General features: G+C 42.9%; 1 protein-coding gene across 1 annotated transcript in view; it reads left to right on the top strand.

Moving 5' to 3' along the window:
• Positions 1-21410, top strand: part of Tada2a (transcriptional adaptor 2A) — a 50333-nt gene that overhangs the window by 3745 nt on the left and 25178 nt on the right. The window contains exons 3-6 of the mRNA XM_021176615.2: positions 4471-4577; positions 7726-7785; positions 15959-16050; positions 19623-19780. Coding sequence (XP_021032274.1) covers positions 4471-4577; positions 7726-7785; positions 15959-16050; positions 19623-19780 — 417 coding nt within the window. The remainder of the gene's footprint in view (positions 1-4470; positions 4578-7725; positions 7786-15958; positions 16051-19622; positions 19781-21410) is intronic.

The following is a 21410-nucleotide window of genomic DNA, read 5'->3' as shown; positions in this document are numbered from 1 at the left end:
GCAGGGTCTTATTGTATAGCCCTGGTTGACATAGAACTTGATCTGTAGCTTAGGCAGGACTTGAAGGTCTCCCTAAGCTCCCCCAGGATTTACAAGTGTGGTCCACAACAACCATGTGGTTCTTCCGTTTTATGTCTTCCTTTGATGGTGTGACTCAAACTTGGGGCCTCAGGAATATCTTTAGAGAATAAGAATTTCAGTTGCTAGAGAGAGGCTCAGTGGTTAAGATCACTGACTGCTCTTCCAGAGGGCCTGAGTTCAATCACCATTACCTACAGGAGGGCTCACAATTATATATAACTCCAATCTCAGGGGACCAGACACCCCTTGGTTTCCACAAGTATTGCATGTGCATGCTATATGAACATTGAGGTAACCAGAACACTCGTACTGATAAAAATCAAGATTAAAAATTAAAGAAGAATTTCAACTTTTTTCTCCCATGAGTTTGCAAATACTTTCCAGTTTACTTTCTTTTTCGACTTTGTGTATAATGTTTTTGCTTTGTAAAGATTTATTTTATGTGTCTGTGTGTTTGTCTCTGAGTTTATTTGTATTACATGTTTACAGGCACCCGTGAAGGCTGTAAAAGGATTTGGGATCACCTGAAACTGGAGTTACAGATTTGTGGGTACTGGGAACCGAACCCCGGTCTTCTGTGAGAGTAGTAAACATTCTTAAGCACTGAGCCATTCTAACCCTGTTTATAGTAGTTTTGCTTGTAAGATTTATTTTTATTTCATTTTTAAATTTTTATTATTTTATGTGTATGAGTGTTTTGTCTTCTCATATGTCTGCTGCACATGCATACGGATGCCTTTCGAGGCCAAAAGAGGGAGTAACAGATGGTGTGAGCTGCCGTGTGGATGTTGGGAATCGGACCCTGATTCTCTGGAAGAACAGCCACTACTGTTAACTGCTGAGCTATTTCTCCAACCCCAAAGATTTATTTTTTAATAGTTTGTGTATGTTTCGTGTGTGTGTGTGTGTAAGTTCGTACATGTGTGTGCAGGTGTCTGAGGAAGCCAGAAGAAAGTGTCAAGACCCCATGAAACTTATGTCACAGGCTGTTGTAGGAACCTCTATATGCTCTGAACCTCTGAGCCTTCTCTCCAGCCCACTTATAGTATTTTTATTGACTTACCCACATATTTTGTTTTTGTGTTTTCTGGGCAAGGTTTCTCTGTGTAACCCTGACTGTCCTGGAACTCACTCTGTAGACAAGGCTGGCCTCAAATTCACGTCTCTGCCTTCTAAGTTCTGGCACTAAAGGCACACACCACTATCAGCTGACCAATTTAGTAATATTCTTATAAAATTTATTTTTTTCTGAATTTTTAATTTATTTTTGTTGTTTTTAATTATGTGTGTATTGATATAGTGAGTGTGGGTATGGAGGCCCAGGCAGAGGTGTCAGATCCCCCACAGTGGTTGGGAGTTACATACTCTATGGAACATTCATGCCTACACGTATACACAAAGTGAGTAAATAATTGTAATCAAAGTAAATAAACCCTCAAAATCCTTGATCAGTCCCTTTGTGTACTCAATAAGTCCAGTTTTAGGAAATACGTGGAGAGAGAAATGTGAAGTGGTGTGTGTGTGTGTGTGTGTGTGTGTGTGTATCAAAGATACTGATAAAGTAACAAAATGTAAATGTCATAAATGCGTACAGAGCCACTAGTAGAGAACTGGTTAGATTAATTCTCAACCTTTTAGACCAAATTATATTCATTTTATATTTTTTAAGTCTCTGATTAGTTGAAAATGGAATAGGTAGGTACATGATTTCAAAAATAAAAATAATTCCATAATATGTGGAGTAATTTATAATGAAACAATATAGTTTATAGTAAAATAGCAAGTGTATCCAGAAGTTTTAAAGATATTATTGCTGCTAGAGCGATGGCACATACTTGTAATCCCAGCACTTGGGAGACTGAGGCAGAAGGATTGCCTCCAGTTAAAGGGATAAATTGAGTTAGAGAATTCAATCTCGACATAAAAATATGGGGGTGGAAGGATGGGGGCAGTACATTAAAGCTGTAGGAGACATCATGATGACATAAGCAGTCAGCTACTTACCCATAGGTTGGATCTCGGCATCTTACCATGAGAAACAGGATAAATCAGGCTGCTAGTGACTAAGAAATGTTACAGGTCTTAGTAACACCTGGTCAGGTTCTAAATAAGGCAGAGGAAGACCTCCTCTTGAACTGTGTACAGAATAAGGCAGAGGAAGACCTCCTCTTGAACTGTGTACAGTTGTATTAGAGTACTCAAATATACTAAAACTTAACTTTCGTTCAGACAGGATCTCACTAAGTAGCTCTGGCTGTTGTGGATCTCATAAAAATCTACCTGCTTGTCTTCTGAATGCTGAGATTAAAGGCATTCACCACCATACCCTGCAGGCATTGAGGCTGGGGCCATAACTCAGTGAGCACTGTTACAAACCTGTTTGACTAGCATGTACAAGGTCCTGGGTCAGATCTCCCAACACTGTCGAAAAGAAATAGTTTTAGCATGTAATATAGAAATAGGTTCTAGGGATTGTAATTGTGAGCTTTGTTTTTCTATCTCATTGAATATTTAATGAAATACTTGAAAGTTGCTTAAGGACGGGAGTCAGGGCTTTTGGTTTGGTTTGGTTTGGTTTGGTTTGCTGTGTAGGAAGGACATCTTCAGCACTTAACATCTAGAATCCCAGTTCCTATCTGCAAAATGTTCTTAGTGCATCCTTCTCACCGTAGCAGCAAAAATCTGCCTTCGTAGATTTCCAAAATCTCTCCTGGGGGGGGGTAGTTCAGAACCATCAGGTTAGTTAATTGATGAAATGAACTATTAAAAAGGATAGAAAAGGGTCAGTAAGATGGCTCAAGCCTGAGGACTTGAGTTCAATTCCTGTAACCCACATGCTGGAAGAAGAAAACTGACTCCCAAAAGTTGTCCTCTGACCTCCATATGCTGCAGCACACATGCACACACACACAGACACACACAAATGTAAATATAAATAAATAATAAAATGTAATAAAAAAAAAGTTAGGGAAGCTCTATTGTGATGATATAGAACCACTTGAACCTAGGAGTTCAGGGCCAGTTTTGACAACTTAAAACCTGTCTCTTAAAAATAAAAATAAAGCAAGAGTTCAGGGGGTGGTGATTTGGGAAAGATTGGCATCTGGGGCTGGGAAAGATTGGCATCTGTGGCTGGAGAGATGGCTCGTCACTTAAGGTGTTCTGTCCTTTTTTTTTTTTTTTTTTTTTTTTTGGTTTTTCGAGTCAGGGTTTCTCTGTGTAGCCCTGGTTGACCTGGAACTCACTTTGTAGACCAGGCTGGCCTCGAACTCAGAAATCCGTCTGCCTCTGCCTCCCAAGTACTGGGATTAAAGGCGTGTGCCACCACTGCCCACAGGTATTCTGTTCTTGTAGGGGTCAAGCAGACATATGGCCTGTAAGTCCAGCTCCAGGGGATCTGACACCCTCTTCTGGCTTCCATTGGCACCTGTACTCAAATGCATGTGTCACACACAGACATACAAATAGACATAATTTTCTTAACCGACATCTAGCACTTAGTATTTTAATTTTTATCAGAAGTGGTAGATGGTCAATGCCTGTAATCCCTTCACTTTGGAGGCAGAAGCAGGCAGATGAGGAGTTGAAGGTCCTAGTTGGGGACCAGCCCCTATCAGTTTTCTCTGTCTTCATTGCAAAGCAAGCGGCTGTCAGTGCCGCAGAAAGTGTTTCCTAGCTTTATGGAGGAAAGTGCTATGACAGAGTCTGATAGCTTAACAAAGTAAGTCCCTTCTTCTCCCTTCCAAGCCTTTGTCTCACATTCCCATGGGCAATCACAGAACAATAGGTTGCTCTGACTTCAGAGAGGCAGGATTTAGGGCAACCTGGAACAATGGCATCTGTAGTCTTAGGGCTTTGGAGAATTTACATGCGCCCTTTGCCTTCATCGTTCAGAACAAGAGCAGGCCTGTTTACAACGGTTTGCCTTCTCCTTGGTATCTCAAGTCTAGACACCAAGCTTAAATCTCAAATTGGGATTCCTCCAACTTGTTAAGAAAAGAATATGAAGTTGCCGAGAAGTTGAAAGACCAGGGCAGTGACTGCCTGTGTGCTGCTCTTAGGTAGAACAACCGTTGACCTTTTGTCTGGTTTGCTTTTGTGTGTGTGCTGAATAGGGAACGTGCTCAGTTCTCTTTCCCTTGTGGCAAAGTAGGATCTGTAAATTGTTAAAACTTCTAAGTTTCCCTTCTCTGCCCCGAGCATCTCTGCCTGGTGTTTGAAGCGATAGGTTCACTGGAGGAAGCACCATGCTGCCTTCTGTGCAGTAGACAGAGTGATTCTTGTTTGTGTGTGCAGTGAACTCATTTCACTACTGTGTGTTTGTCCATGCAGTCAGGCTGCAGCCATTCGTAGAGTGTTAAGCTCATGTTTGTTTTCTGTGTGTTCCAGATGACCCGTCTGATAAGCCGCCCTGCAGAGGCTGCTCCTCCTACCTCACGGAACCTTACATTAAATGTGCTGAATGTGGGCCCCCTCCTTTCTTCCTGTGTTTGCAGGTAACTCCCCCGGGAGAGGGTTTCTCTCCTGGTCTGTTTTGTGGATACAGTAACTTAGAGTAACTCGGGAGCTTAGGACCACCATGCACGAGCTCTCTTGCTACAGGTAGTCTTCCCTGCGGACTTTACCAGGAAGGTCGGGAACGGATGGGTGAGACAGACAGGACTGTTCCAGACGGCAGCTCATCTTAATGCTGACCATCTTCCCAAGAAACCTGAAAAATTTCCATAACAGGAGTCAGAGCTGGCAGGCTGTTCCTTTTTTGTTTGTTTGTTTTTTTGGTTTTTCGAGACAGGGTTTCTCTGTGTAGCGTTGGCTGTCCTGGTACTCTGTAGAGCAGGCTGACCTTGAACTTAGAGATCTGCCTGTCTCTGGCACAGAAATGGCATCTACATGAGTACTGGGATTCTAATATATACTCTTACTACAGCTGAAAGAGGATCACATTTTTACATTTTAACATCTCTGAAACTGGATGCTGTTTGTGTGCACGTGTGTTTGTAGGTGCACTCAGCTATGCACACCCTTATGAAAGCCACAATTAGGTGTCTTCCTCTATCGCTCTCCACTGTATTTTTTGGGACAGCGTCTCTCACTAAACCTAGAGTTTGTCATTTAGCTAGTCTGCCTGACTAACAAACCCCCAAGCTCCCCCAAACTTCCCCTACCTCCTCCATGTCCTCCTCAGCATGGGGTTACAGGCGAATGCTACCATGCCCAGGTTTTACACAGATGCTGGGGATTCAAACTCAGGTCCTCGAGCTTGCACAGCAAACTCTGTGCGATCTCTGGAATGCTTCCTAAAATCAAGTGTCTTAGACTGGGTAAGCCCTGCTAATCCCAACAAGCAAATGATTTAGGCGTTCTTTGGCTGAGTTTCATCTGTAAAATGGAGATATTGACTTACTTCTCAGTGCTGTAGTGATGATTTAGGGCTGATTCAAGTGAGGTACTCAAAGTAGCACCTGGCACCCCTAACCAGTATTACTCCTAATATAGCCCACAAAACACTTGGTTCACTTGTCAACTACACAAAGACTACTCTAGCTAGTTAAACAGTGAGGTCAAAAGGAACAGCCAAGGGCTACACAGAGAAACCCTGTCTCGAAAAACCAAAAAAAAAAAGTTCCTGCCCGGTGTAGTGGTGCACGCCTTTAATCCCAGCACTTGGGAGGCAGAGGCAGGCGGATTTCTGAGTTCGAGGCCAGTGGAGAGCGATAGAGGAAGACACCTAATTGTGGCTTTCATAAGGGTGTGCATAGCTGAGTGCACCTACAAACACGTGCACACAAACAGCATCCAGTTTCAGAGATGTTAAAATGTAAAAATGTGATCCTCTTTCAGCTGTAGTAAGAGAATTAGAATCCCAGTACTCATGTAGATGCCATTTCTGTGCCAGAGACAGGGAGATCTCTAAGTTCAAGATACCCTGTCTTGAAAAAAAAATTTTTTTAAATTAAAAAAAAAAAAAGATTATGTACTGGGCATGGGGTGAACTCTGGAAGAATGGACAGGAGGAGAGAAAATGAAGCCAGCATGGACTACATAGCACAGTTCTTCTCAGTATACCAAAAACAAGAGAAAAAACAAACAAACCCCAAAACAATGGCTTTATGAGTACAGTATATCAGCCGGGCGTGGTGGCGCACGTCTTTAATCCTAGCACCTGAGAGTCAGAAGCAGGTGGATTTCTGAGTTCGAGGCCAGCTACAAAGTGAGTGCCAGGACAGCCAGGGCTATATAGATAAACCCTGTCTTGGAAAAAAAAAAAAAGACTCCAGTATATCCATCAGGTTGGTAGTGGCAGTAAAGGCCTGTAATTTCAGAACTTGGAAAGAGAGAGAGGAACAGGACTTCAAGGCCAGACTGGACTACTTGAAGTACTTGACTTCTTGCCTCAAATAAGACAAACAAACAAACAAAAACATCAGAGCATCTTCAAACCATCTGTCTTGTATTATTTTATTTACTTTTGGTGTTTTTTCCCTTGCTCAAGTTTATGTGTAAAAACAGCATAGGACACTGGTCATCTGCAGATGGTGTGTAGTTGGTGTGTCCTAGACTCCAGCTGTCTTCACATTGGCAGGAACCTTTTCTGTGGGGCCTTCACAGGGTCCTGGGCACCTTTGGGAGTCTGAGCTAGAGCCAAAGCCTAGGCCTGGGTTTGAACCTTAGGCTTTGGTTGGCAGTGCCTATGCCCCTTGGCCATGTAGCTTTGATCCACTTCCCAAGCTTGGGGTGAGCGATGAAAGCCAGATGGCTGAGTTTGCAGCTGGGGCTCTTTGACATCTTGGGCTTGATGGCCTGAGGCTTCACGAGGGCCTTGATGGCCTTTGTGAGTACACTCACTGCCTTTGCATTGTTGGCCTGCGTCTTTTTTTAGGCCGTTTTTGTTGTGCTTCTTGGCAAAGCTCATGTTCCACAGGAGCTTGTGGTCAACCCTCTTAAGAGAGATTTGTATCTTTGTGACCAGGGTTACTTGATGCCTTTTCTGTGCCATTTGTGGGACTGGTTGTGTGTGGTTTGGATCTTGGACTTAACCATGTCTGCACGGTAACTTGGCTCCCGCAGCACCTGGGACCAGGAGAGAAAGAACTGCTTTTGGTGTTTTAAGACAGGGTCTCTACATAGTCCTAGCTATCCTGGAACTCCCTGTGTATGTAGATCAGTCTGGCCCCAAACTTGGAAAGATCCTCCTGCCTCTGCCTCCCGAAATCTGGGATTAAAGGCATATGTTACCATGCCTGGCTTTCATTTTTATTTTTAAGATTTATTTATTTATGTCTGTATGTGTTTATTTATTTAATGTCTATGAGTTCAATGTATCATCGGATCCCATTACAGATGGTTGTGAGCCACCATGTAGCTGCTGGGAATTGAACTCAGGACCTCTAGAAGAGCAGTCAAATGCTTCGCTAAGCCCCTTATTTTAATTTTTAAAAGCATGGTCTCTAGCACACCTAGAACTGGCTGTGAAGCTGAGTGAGGCTGACCTTGAACTCTTGATTCTTTGAGCTCCTTCCAAGTGCTGGGGTTGAATCTGGTGCTGTATGTGCAAGTGCCCTACACCTGAGCCTCATCCCCGGCCCTAAGGAAGTACTTTCTTAAAGTAGCTTTTAGTAATTTAACTTTTTCTCTTCTTCACAGTGTTTCACTCGAGGATTTGAGTACAAGAAACATCAGAGTGATCATACTTACGAAATAATGGTAATGGTGACATTGATGGAAACTTTCATTCCTCTGTTAAGTATTTAGACTAAGAACTAAGTTTCCTTCCCCATGTGTCTCTGTCCTTTTTCTCTTCTGAATTTGATAATTATTTAGTAGCCTTTTTAGTTCTTTGCAAACTATTAAAACATTTAAATATAAAAATGACTGGAGAGATGGCTCAGCAGTTAAGAGCACTGGTTGTTCTTCCAGACAACCTGAGTTCAATTCCCAGGACCCACATGGTAGCTCACATCTGTCTGTCACTCCAGTTCCAGAGGATCTGATACCCTCATACAGAACTGCAGGCAAAATACCAATGCACATGAAGTTAAAAAAAAAAAAAAAGGCCCACTATATTAAATAAAGAAGCCTGTTAGAATCAGTAAACAAATAAATAAATAATAGCTTAACATAGCTGAGCAATGTGGCTCTTGCCTGTGACTCCAGCGTTTAAGAGGATTGTCATGAGTTCAAGGCGAGTGAAGGATACAGTGTGAAGCCCTGTGTGGTGTTTTACATGAGACTGGCCCCATGCCTTTGAGTATTTCATCTCCATTTGGTAGCTATTAGGGAAGTAACTTCTGTGGCTGTGATGAAACACCATGACCAAGGCAACTTATACAAGGAAGGGTTTATTTGGGGTTAACAGTTTTACAGGAATAGGAGTCCATCCATCAAGTTGAGCATAGCTCTAGGCAGGCAGGCCTGGCACAGAAGTTACAGCTGAGAACTCATATCCTGGTCCACAGACAAGAAGCAGAGAGATGGGGATGACAGGAGACTTTTGAAACCTTGTGCCCATCTCCAGTGACAAACCTCTTCCAACAAAGGCCATGCCTTCTATTCCTTCCCAAACAGCCGCCAAATAGGTACTAAGTATTCAGATGCCTGAGACTTAAGGGACTCATTTTCTTTTTTTCTTTCTTTTTTTTTTTTTTTTTTTTTTTTTTTTTTTTTTTTTTTTTTTTTGTTTGTTTTGTTTTGTTTTTTGTTTTTTCGAAACAGGGTTTCTCTGTGTAGCCTTGGCTGTCCTGGAACTCACTTTGTAGACCAGGCTGGCCTCGAACTCAGAAATCTGCCTGCCTCTGCCTCCTGAGTGCTGGGATTAAAGGCGCACTACCCCTGGTTAAGGGACTCATTTTTCATTCAAACTACTATACCCTGTCTCAACAAACCAACAAATAATAGGGCTGGAAATATGGCTGTCAGTTTTGAGTGCCAGCTGTTCTTGAGGACTGGAATTCAGTTCTCAGCACTGATTATGGGCAACACGACTCCCTATAACTGCAGCTCTAGGGAAACCTGATACCGACTTTACTGAATACCCTCTCCTGGACTCCATAGACACCTCATTCATATGTGCACAGGAGTGTGTGTACATGCGTGTGTGCGTGTGCGCACGTGCGCATGGACATACGCATACACACACACACACACACACACACCATCATTAAAAATAAAATAAATCTTAAAAAAAAAATCAAAGAAGATAAGAATTTGAAGAGATAAACTGGTTAATAGGCCAGAAAAGACTTGACTCCAATTGAGTAATGGCATTTACACCTTTAAAGAAAGAGTTCTGCCACTCTTCCAGCCCTGGCCAGTTCAGTAAGCCAACATGGATAATCAGGTGTGCTCCACAGGTCTATGTTCTGTGTTAAAATAGTTATGTCTGTGGGCTGGAGAGATGGCTCAGTAGTAGTGAAGAGCATTGGTTGCTTTTCCAGAGGTCCTGGGTTCAATTCCCAGCAGCCACATGGTGGCTCACAATCATATATAATAGGATCTGATGCCCTCTTCTGGCACACAGGTGTAAATGCAGATAGAGCATTCATATACATAAATAAATGTTTAAAAAAATGTTTTAAAAACGGAAAAAAAAATAGTTTTGTCTGGATCCTGGGGAATCTAGCTCAGTGGCAGAGCCCATCTCTAGTGTACCCCAGACTTTGGATTTGATCTCTGGCACTTCAGGGGAAGTTCTGTGTTTTCAGAGCACTTAAAACAACTAAAACAAGTTTTCGATACAGCCTCTGGCACAGTTTTCTTTCAGTAGTAATTCCATAGTATAGATTAACCATTCAGCACTGTATTCGTTTTCTACAGTTGCTGTTATAAATTATGAAAAATTAAGTGGCTTAAGACAGCCCAGTTTTATTCTTGCACAGGTCAGCAGAGCAGTGGGCTTACTGGTTTGTGGCAGGTCTTGAGAGGCTTCAATTGGGGTTTTTGGCCGGCCTGGGCGTTTGTTATCTTGACACCTGGGAGGAGAGTTAGTCTTGGTTCATTCGGGTCATTGGTGGAATTTACTGTTTCCTTATGGGCTAGCTGGCTATTGGCCAGAGTTCTTGGCGTTGAGAGGCTGCCTGGCTTCTAGCCCCCCCTTTGCCATCTCCAAAGCCACCGACGCTGGGAGTCCTGAGGCTGCTGCTGAAGTGCCTGAGCCTTGCCCTGCTGCTTTATCTGCTTACTCTCATTCTGCTGCCTTCCTTTACTGCTTATAAGAAGTTTTACGTTTTTTCATAATTTATTTTATTTTGTGTGCCATGCAGTGCCTGGTGCTCCTGGAGGTCAGAAGAGGATGTCAAATCCTCTGGACAGTTGTGAACCACAGTATGGATTCTGGGAATTGAACCCAGGTCCTCAGGAAGATAGCCAATGTTCTTAACTACTAAACCATCTCTCCAGCTCCTCTCTAATACCTTTAAGGACTTGTATGATTTCATTGGGCTCACCTGGATAAACTAGACTTGTCTCTACTATGCTAGTTGATAGTAATTTTAATTCCATATGCAGAATCTTTAATTTTAAATAATTTTACCTGCAGCACCTAGTGCATGGTTAAAGAAGAGACAGAAATTTTGGAAGAAATACAGAATATGTTTAGAATTCTGCCTACTATGTAATTCACAACACATTTATGTGTGTTTTTTAAAAGATTAGAAAGAAGCTGGGCATGGTAGTGCATGCCTTTAATCCCAGCATTTAGGAGGCTGAGGCAGGTGGCTCTGTGAGTTTGAGACCAGCCTGATTTACATATTGAGCTCCAAGCCAGAGTCCTAGGTTCCATCCTTACTGCCACATAAAACCAGACATAGTGGTACACAGAAAGGACCTGGGAACACTTGGAAAATTAAGCCAGAATGACCAGTAGTCAAAGGGATTTCTCATTTTCTACATGGGAAATTTAAGGCTAGCCAGGGATACATAGGACCCTGTTTCAAAAGTAAAATAAAACAGAAAGAAAATCGACATGAATTTGATCATTTGTTGGCTCCTGCTACTGTACCTGTACCTTCAATACTGGGAGTCATGTTCTGGACTATAATCAATTAGTCAAAGAAAAGCAACTTAGAATTTTGGGAGAGCAACTAGCTGCCTTCCCTTACACGTTCCAGTCTCTCCTTTTAAAAATATTTATTTTTACCGGGCGTGGTGGCACACGTCTTTAATCCCAGCACTCAGGAGGCAAAGGCAGGCGGATTTCTGAGTTCGAGGCCAGCCTAGTCTACAGAGTGAGTTCCAGGACAGCCAGGGCTACACAGAGAAACCCTGTCTCGAAAAAACCAAAACCAAAAAAAAAATTTATTTTTATTATTTTTAATTATGTGTCGGTGTGTGTACTTGCATGTGGGTATGTGCATGTGGGTATGTGCATGTGAGTTCAGATGCCAGCTTAGGCCAGAGACATCTGATCATTTGGAGCTGGAATTACAGTTGTGAGGCACTTGACATGGGTTCTGGTGCCCAAGCTCAGGCCCTTGGGAAGAGTAGCATGTGCTCCTCAGGCAGGCCTTTCTCCAGCCTGCAGTCTCTTTAACTTCTAAGGTTTTTGATATAGGGTCTCATGTAGCTCAGGCTGGCCTCACACTTGTCATGTAGCCAAGGATGGCCTTGAATCTCCGCTTTCTATCTACCTCCTCCAAGGGTATCTCGTATTCACTGATTGGAGCAATAACCAAAATGTTCCCCCTTTTGTCAACTGCCCATTGAATGAAGGGTTGTAAAGTCAGTCAGCAGCTTCGGATTTGAGTTCATTTCACCAAAGTTACTATATCTTCAGAAAATTGATTAATGTTTTCAAATGCACATAAGAACGTCTAGACTCAGATTTTGTTATTTATTTTATTTATTTTTATGGTGCATGGTTTGGATCACATGCTACTACTGAGCTATGTCTCAATTTATTCATTTGAAATGGTAAAATAACCCTTATGAGGTAATTTTATGGCTTGGGTAGATTGTAGCCTTGGTCAGCCACTGGAGGAAAGCTATTCTGGTCGCCACGTCTTCCACACAATGCTAAAAACACTGTCTCACTTTAGCCAAGTCCTCCTAGTTCTTATTACATCATCCCTCCTCACATGCCCGGCACCCATACAAACACCTTTCAGCGCTCTGGAGACTTCTGGGACTTCTGGGAGCCTCTGGAGACTTCTGAAACTCCCTAGCTTTTATTAGCCAATCTTAACTATTCCAACAGATCTTTCCGTCTGTAGAAGTGATGACCGGCTTTTGGCTTTCTACCCTCTAAGCCTCTAAATTCTTGACTCCTTGCAGCGTGAAGCATCTGACAGCTTTAAATGGTCTCAGTACTTTTTTCATCTCACAGTGCTGCGTTTTCGGGCGTTACTCATGCTGTGGTGGGTGGTGCATTAGTAGATTTCTGAATTCTGTAGCTATTTCTGTCTTATAACTCTTAGGACATTGAGCAAGAGAAGGCAGCTCCTCTACCACACCCTTTATGACAGTAACTCTTAAACTCTATTACCTGGGAGCTTCATAGAACTGTAGATTTCTAGGTCCCATTGTTAGAAAGTCAGACCCAACGTTGGGTCAAGGGTTTGAATAACATTGAACCTGAAGGAGGAGGAGGAGGAGGAGGAGGAAGAAGAAGAAGACAAAGAAGATGCCTCCACTGCCGCCCTCCTCCCCCTCTTTTTCTTCAAGTTCAGTGTTATTCAGAAAAGACATTTTTTCCTTCTATAATGTGGAAAGTTTGGATTAGAACATAAGTTGGCAAGGGGTAATTAATGTTCAAAAATGACAGGCCTTGTAACTGATGTGTGACTTTTCATACTTACATATCTTTAAGGTGCTTGCCAGGTTGAATGTAATTAATATGAGTTTAATATACGCATGGACTCTGAAATTTCTCTGTCAGGTCTCATGATAAGCTCATATGGTAGACTTAGATCAAAATATGTTGCTTGTGGTTTTACTAATAGGACAGATTATATAGTCACCAACAGAAGCTGTGACAAGTTGTAAATGCCTATGGAATCAAAAAAGCTCTTATATTATTTTCTTGTTTGACTTTTATCGTGGAAGTTTCAGATATACACGAAAGCGAGCAGTGCTTAGGTTTTTATTTTATAGTTGCTCCCTGAAAACTTTGTGGCTTAAACTAGAAACTGCTTTTTTTTCCTCCCACAATTGCTGTGGCTCAGGAACTCAGACGAGGCCCAGAGCAGTTGGTCCTCAGCTCTGCATCCTGGGCTCATGAGTTCCAAGTGCCTTTCCATAGTCCTCTGGCACCTCATCACGAGGGCTGCCTTTTACTCTCCTAACTGCCACTCCACCCAAGACCTGGTTGTGCTGAGTTGTCTCCAGGCCACAGCCTCTCTGCGTCTTCACCACCATGATAGCTTGTTTACTTGGAGGCTCAATATAAAAATAGAAGCTATTAAGCCCAGCCCATGTTAAGAGGATTCTGGGTTTATCAGTAGGAAATACTGAAACCATGTACCTCGTAGAGTAATTTCTACTTTTCTATCACTGGCTTTTTTTTCTAAGATGTATTTATTTTTATATTATGTGTATGGGTATTCTGCCTGCATATATATCTGTGCACCATGTATACACCAGAGCAGTTGGTGCACAGAGGTCAGAGGGCATTAGATTTTCTGGAACTGGAGTTGCAGTGGTTGTGAACTGCCGTGTGCGTGCTGGAAATCAAACCTGGATTCTCTAAAGGAGAACCAGTGCTTACCACTGCGCCATCTCTCCATGTCTTAAGTAATTCCAGTCCCTTTCATGTTCACTTTGCAGAATCTTTAATTACTAAGCATTACTCCATTGCATATCCATCTTCTTTTTATGGACCCCTTGCACTCTGCCCACATAGAGAGCTCTTATAAGTAAAACTGTTGCAAGCATGCTTAGGTATTGCTTTCTGTATTCATAGATTTTTGTTCTTCCTGAGTAAATAGCCCAGGTATAATGAGTAGAATGTTTTGTTGAACTTTCAAAGAAATGACTAGAACATCTTCCCACGTGGTTGTATATGTTACACCTATTGATTGTTTTATATACTCACTAACATTTGGCATTATCATCTTATATCTTGGTGGGTATAGCATAGTGTTTTGTTTGTTACCATTTTCTGAGACAGTCTCACTATGGAACCCAGGCTGGCCTCAAACTCACAGTGATCCTCTTGCCTCAGTCTCCAAGTGCTAAGGTTATAGGCATGCACTGCGACACACTCTCCACCTTTGGTTTATTTGTTCTTTTTTAATTTATTTTATTTTATTTTTAAAGATTTATTTGCTATTATATCTAAGTACACTGTAGCTGTCTTCAGATGCACCAGAAAAGGGTGTCGGAGCTCATTACGGATGGTTGTGAGCCACCATGTGGTTGCTGGGATTTGAACTCAGGACCTTCGGAGGAGCAGAGTCGGTGCTCTTAACCGCTCAGCCATCTCTCCAGCCCTAATTTTTATGTTTAATTATGTGTGTGTACATGTGTGCCCACAGGCTAGAGATGTCCATGCTCCTGGAGTTGGGATTATAGTACCTGAGAGCTTTTTTCCCAGTGTGGTGATGGGAACCGACCTCAGGACCTCTGCCTCAGCACTAGAGTTCTTAAAGTCTGAGTCATTTCCCAGCCCCTGATCTCTTCTGGAGTTAAAAACTTCATTGATTTATTTTCCAGGAGAAGTCTCTGTATCCTTGGCTATCCCAGATTTGCTACATTGGCTTAAGCTAGCCTCAGTGTTCTATCCTGATACCTCAGCCTTCTAATTGCTGGGATCACAGGAATTTGCTGCCATACCCACTTGATATTATTCTGCTTGCTTGTTTGAGAAAAGATCTCCCTTACTATATATCTCTGGCTGGCCAGCATCTTGCTGTGTAGAATAAACTGTCCTCAGACTGTGGCAAGCGCTTTCTTAGTGCTGGGATTAGAGCTGTGTGCCCTCACTCCAATTAGTTTGTTTTGAGATAAGCATAAAGTCCACTTATCTCAGTCTTCCTCTTGCTTGCCTTTTGCATACCTTTTGTTTTGTGTGGTTCTTTTACCTCTTGCTTTTTGAGACAGGGTCTCTCTTTATAGTCTAGGCTGTATAGTCCTGGAACTTCCTCTGTAGACCAGGCTGGCCTAGAACTTACAGAGATCCACCTGCCTCTGCCTCCCAAGTGCTGGAATTGAAGGTGTGTACCACCATGCATGACTTTTTTTTTTTTTAAGTGATTTCCTTTTAAATGATGTTTAAGTGTGTGCACCCGTGTACACTTGTGAATTGGATGCCTGTGGAGGTTAGAGGTGTTAGATCTCCTGGAGCTGGAATTACAGGTGGTTCTTAGCCACCTGACATAGGTGCTAGAAACCAAAGTCTGGTCCTCTAGAAGAGCAGGATGCACTCCTGACTGATGTCAACAAACTTTATCACCCGTAATTACTACGTAACACATCCAGAAACATAGTAGTCTTTTCAGAAAAAAAAAAAAAAAAATTTAAGCATAGCTCTGTTTTACTGGAGAATGTCGTAGCTGATAGAGGTAGGGATGGAGGAGGTGGGAAGTAATAATACATCTTAGGGCAAACAATAATGTACTTGAAGATGACAGTCTTTGTGTGGAGGGGCCTGGTGTATGCTCTACCTGTGTGCATGGTGGTAAACATGTGTACATGTGCACATATATGTGGAGGCTAGAACTTGGGATCAGGTGTCTCCCTCCTGGCAGGACTTCCCACTTTTGTCTTTGAGACGCGGTATCTCACTGAACCTGGAGCCAGTGATCCTGCCTGCTTCTTGCTGGGATTGCAGATGTGCACCGACACACATGGTGCTTGCTCTCTTTTTAAACCACGTACTATATAGTTGGAACTCCTGCATGCCATTCCTATCCCTGTTCCTAACCAAATCTATTTTTCTCCTTAGACCTCAGACTTCCCTGTTCTTGATCCCAGCTGGACAGCACAAGAAGAAATGGCCCTTTTAGAAGCTGTAATGGACTGTGGCTTTGGAAACTGGTAAGAATGTAGTGCTGAGCATTCCTATTCTCATGGGCTCAAGAGAAGCCACTGTTGAAACATAAAAGGAGAGAACTTAGAAATCAAAAAGCTGTGCTGCTTCCCTGATGACCGCAGATCTGGAAACAAGTTCCCGTCCATGTCCATGTCTTCTGGCCTGAAACATCCCGGAGTGTGCTGTGCTTAGTGGTTCCACGGCTGAGCAGTTCTCTGGGGTTACTTTGGATACATCAACACCAACATTGTTCTTCCTGAGTTGTAGAGAAGTATAGGTTACTAATTATTGCTCCCTTCTGGGCAGTAGGTTCCAGATTCATTTCAGTGAATCAAACTTGAGGTGGATAATCATAGCTGGCCTGAGGTTGAAGCGTCACAGCTTTCTTAACCAAGTTCTGTCTTCAGCTTTCAAATGGCCTTACCTTAACTTGGTGGTATTAAACAGGACTTACTATTATTGCCCTAGGATGCAGCGACACTTTTAAAATCTGTATGTATTTATCAGGGCTTAGGGTAGGAGTTTGCTTGCCTGTATGTGTGTCAGCTAGAGATTGATACCGAATGCCTTCCTCTTGTTTGCCCTCCAGGTTTGGTTTTTGTTTGTTTGGTTGGTTGGTTTTGTTTTTGAGAGAAGGTCTCTCACTCAATCTGGCGGTTGTGGTTTCAACCTTTTTGGGCTGGCTAACAAATCCCCAGGATCTACCTATATCCGCCTCCAAAGTCCTGGAGTTAGAGATGCAGGCCACATGCCTAGCTTTTACCTGTGTGCTGGGATGTGAACTCGGGTCTTTATGCCTGTCCAGAGAGCATTTTACCCCCGACCCGTCTTCCATCTTCCAGAGTGCACTTTAGCAACCCTCAAGCTGATGGTTTTGTTTTGTGCACTAGACAGCAGAGGTGTTATTAAACGGATCTGCTCATGGAGCATCTCAAACTTGGGGAGTTCTATTCTTTCTCACTCTGTGTAACTTCTTAGTGAAGGACCCTCTGCTGGATCTTCCCTGATTGCTGGCATTCATCCTCCTTCCTGGTATTATTAGCTGTGCCACCCTCCCAGGTCAAGAGGAGGACCAGAGTTCAGCTCACATTTGCTTCCATTCATTCATTTAGCACCTACGCATCATAAAACTATGTCGTAGAGAATACCAAAGATGGTAAAAAACTGATCACTGGTGAGCAGCTTACTAGTCATCTTTGCCTGAGGTTTAATTTTTCTCTAAAGTGGGCCAATCCTCCTCGTCTTCCTTCCCTCTTAGCAAAGACTAGGGAAAAGTCTATTACTGGATTGGGGGAGGTAGCTCAGTGTTAGAGCTTTTGCTTAGCATGTGTGAGGTGTTGGGTTCAGTCTCCATCACCACACCAAAGAATCGAGTTGCTTCTACATCCAGTGTGGATAAGGCCACCATGCTGGATGGTAAGAGCACAGGAGTTTAGGTTCCTGCCCTCATCTAGCCTATTTGCCTAGTAAGGGAATCATGCTATCTACAGTTGACTGAAGCACGCAGCAGCATAGTTATGCCCTAGGGGAAGGATTGTGTATGGCTGATCTTGCCTTTGCATCACCTGGGGTAGGGAAGACCTCAGTATATTTTGGATTTGTCTTTAGCAAGTTTATTTTTCTCCTTGGGTCTCATTTTTTTTTTTAATGCTGTGAAATTGAAATAACAATATACTACAAGGCTAACACCAAGGCGATCTCAAATTCTGTCTTAGTGTTTGTAGCTCAGTGCCATGCATATTCATAGAAAGTCTAGTGAAGAAATGTATGCTTGTGACATTTGTTTTGTATAACGTAAAACATCAAAGATAAAATTAGATTTATGTACTTCTTTAGACAGGGTCTCAGTGTAGCCCTGACTGTCCCAGAATGCTATGTAAACCAGGCTGGCCTCAAATATAAGATCCACATAGCCAGGCGTGGTGGCACATGCCTTTAATCCCAGCACTTGGGAGGCAGAGGCAGGCACGTTTCTGAGTTCGAAGCCAGCCTGGTCTACAAAGTGAGTTCCAGGACAGCTGGTACTACACAGAGAAACCTTGTCTCGAAAAAAAACAGAGAGAGAGAGAGAGAGAGATCCACATGACTCTGCCCTCCAAGTGTTAGGATTTAAGGTGTGTGCCATCATGTGCCTGGCTTGAACATGGTCCAATATGCTTTCTGCTGGTATTGATGATCTCTTAAGATTTTTAAAGGCTTGTTATTTATTTACATATTTATTAAATTTGTGTGTGTGTGTGTCTATATGAACATTTGTCACTGGTGTTCACATGCCAAGGAGGCCAGAAAAGGAAGTTATAGGAAGTTATGGGCCACTGAAGGCAATTCTTTAACTGCTGAGCCAGCTGTCCTCCTGTCTTAGTTAGGGTTTTACTGCTGTGAATACACACGATAAGCACAGCAACTGTTATAATAAGGACTGCATTAAATTGGAGCTGGCTTCCAGGTTCAGAGGTTCAATCCATTATCAAGGTGGGAGCATGGCAGTGTTCAGGCAGGCATGGCAAGCAGGATTGTTGAGAGGTCTGTGTCTTCACCTGAAGGACATTAGGAGAAGACTTGCTCTCACGTGGTTAGGAGGAAAGTTTCATTGCCCACCCTCACAGTGACACATTTCCTGCAACAAGGCCACTCCTACTCCAACAAGGCCACACCTCCTAATAGTGCCACTCCCTAGGCCAAGCATATTCAAACCACCACACCCGTCCCCTTAAAAATGTTTGTAAGTCACCTTTATTATAGTATATATGTATGATCAGATACACATGGAAGTCAAAGGATAATTTGCAAGAATCACTTCTCTCCTTCCATCTTTTGGAACGGGCTGTTTCCTTTTAGAAAGTTCTTTCTGTGTAGTCCTGGCTATCCTGGAACCAGGCTGGCCTCGAATTCAGAGATCCTCTAGTCTCCACCTCCCAAGTTCTAAGATTAAAAGGATAAGCCACCCGACCAGGTCTTTCTCTTTTTAAAGACATTGTCTTACTCTATAACCTTAGCTAATCTGGAACTGACTGTGGATCATGCTGGCTTCAAACTCATAGAGCATGCCTGCTTCTCCCTCCTTAGTGTTAGTATTATGGGCATTGTCACCATGTCTGGCTCCAAGGTTTCTTCTTATGTACAGCTATTCTTTCTCTGGTCTACTTCAGGGAAATGTATAGATGATGGTGATGATGATTGAAACAAGAGTTTCAAGTATCCATCTCAGACTGGCTTTTGAACTCAATATATAGCCAAAGATCACCTTGAATTCCTGACCCTTCTGCCTCTGCCTCCTGAGTGTTGATTATAGATGTGTGCCTCCGTGTCTGGGCTTCATGTATTCCCAGCAGAGGCACTCAGCCCAGAAATATATGATTATTTATAATTCTCTTCTTTCTAACGGAAAGGAAAGGTTCCTTTATTGCTTCTCTGTCTCTAAGTAGCAGAATTTGGGATATCCGTAGTATGTCTGTCTCACTGGCTTGCTGACATCTGCTGATATTTTGTTGATTTGACTGCAAATATGGAATAAACAAACCAAGCTTTCAGTGGTCTGTGTAAGTAAGAGAGTTCCTTCCTTTCCATGCTTCTCTAGGCAGGATGTGGCTAATCAGATGTGCACCAAGACCAAGGAGGAGTGTGAGAAGCACTACATGAAGCATTTCATCAATAATCCTCTGTTTGCATCCACCCTGCTAAACCTGAAGCAAGCCGAGGCGGCCAAAGCTGCCGACACAGCCGTTCCATTTCACTGTAAGTGCCTGCCTGTTTAGTAAGAGGCAGTCAACCCGTCCTTGGGCCGTCCATGAGCAGTTTGAGCAGTTTGGTCTGATGGCTATTGAGTCAAGACTATGCTATGTCAAGGAGGAAGCACAGCCCAGAGGTCAGAGTTGACGCCTCCTACTCTGCATCTCTTGGAATATTAACATTAACAATTGCTTCGCTAAGGTCATATGTCCAAGAGGGGCTAATGTGTCTATGCTGTTATGTGTTAAGAAGCCTTATCATTTGTTTGGATGGTTGATAATCAGATGCAGGATTTGCTTACAGGATCCAGTATTGCCTGTGTTAAGTCCAAGGAGTGCTTTGTTCCTTTGTTCTTTTTAGTTACTTGGTTAGGGCAGTGAAAACAACCTTTTTTAGTCTTAGACGCCTGTGGGAATCGGTAGGTCTTTTAATATAGGGTAACCAAAACCTGGTGAGTTAACAGACTACTGTCTTCCATGAATGGCCCAGAGCCCGAGTGACATAAATGCTTTCCCGTTGGCCTCCCTTTCCTCTCGTCTTGGAAACAACTTGGTTGCTGACTCCTCAGAGGTTGCAATGCCTCCTGTTTGTGTAGTGCTTGGATATTAGTGTTTTCCTGAAGTCCATGAGGCCATGTTTGTTCTTAACAGCAACCCAGTAAAATAAATATAACGGATGCTTTTGTGTTACACAAAACTAGGAAACTAAGGCATTTTAAAGGTTTAACAATTTGTACAAAGTTGTAAAACTGGACAGGCTGGCTTCAAATTCAGAGATCAGCCTGTCTCTGCCCACCTCATGCTGGTAGTGGTGTTTTATTTTGTGCTGAAACGGAGTTTTTCAAACATAGAATTGTAGGCTGGCACTGGGACACAGTTTGATTGACTTCCAAATCCAGGATGTTTGACTTCTCAGGTGGATGAGGTTTGTAAATTGGGATTGGTGCTGTGGATGAAAGGGAACGGAAGCTGACAGGACACTTGGGTTCTACAGCAACACTGAAGGAACAGATCTGTGTTTTTTTTCTTTCACTCTTCATTCATTTTGGGAAAGCAAAACTCAGAGGATCAGACTACAGGATGGCTCAGCAGACAGAGGCATCTACCACCAAGCCTGATGACCTAAACTCCGTCCCTGGGATCCTCCACATGCATGCCATTGCACATGCCTGCCCACACAAATACATGCATATCAGAGGTGGTCCTTAGAGGATTCCTTCACTTTGTTTCCTTCATCAGGAAATCAGACTGGGGTAGGTCGGCATGGTGGCATGGGGATTGTGAGTCTGGGAGTAGTGTAGGAGTTTGAAATACTGTCTCAGCACAAATAAAAACACCACCAACACTTCGGTGGTGGATCTCTCAATTTGAGGCCAGCCTGTCCTTCAAGTGAGTTCCAGGACTACATAGAGAGACCCTGTCCCAAAAAGAAAAGCACAAACAAACAAAAAACAGTAAAACGAAGCTATGATTTTTTCATAACTAGCCTTTCACTCTTTATAAAACTTTTAAGCCGGACAGTGGTAGCGCACGCCTTTAATCCCAGCACTCGGGGGGCAGAGGCAGGCGGATTTCTGAGTTCGAGGCCAGCCTGGTCTACAGAGTGAGTTCCAGGACAGCCAGGGCTATACAGAGAA

This window comes from Mus caroli, chromosome 11, assembly GCF_900094665.2.
Source record: "Mus caroli chromosome 11, CAROLI_EIJ_v1.1, whole genome shotgun sequence".
Taxonomy (NCBI): Eukaryota; Metazoa; Chordata; class Mammalia; order Rodentia; family Muridae; genus Mus; species Mus caroli.
Note: the sequence above shows the minus strand (reverse complement) of the source record. Positions and strands in the feature narration are given on the sequence as shown.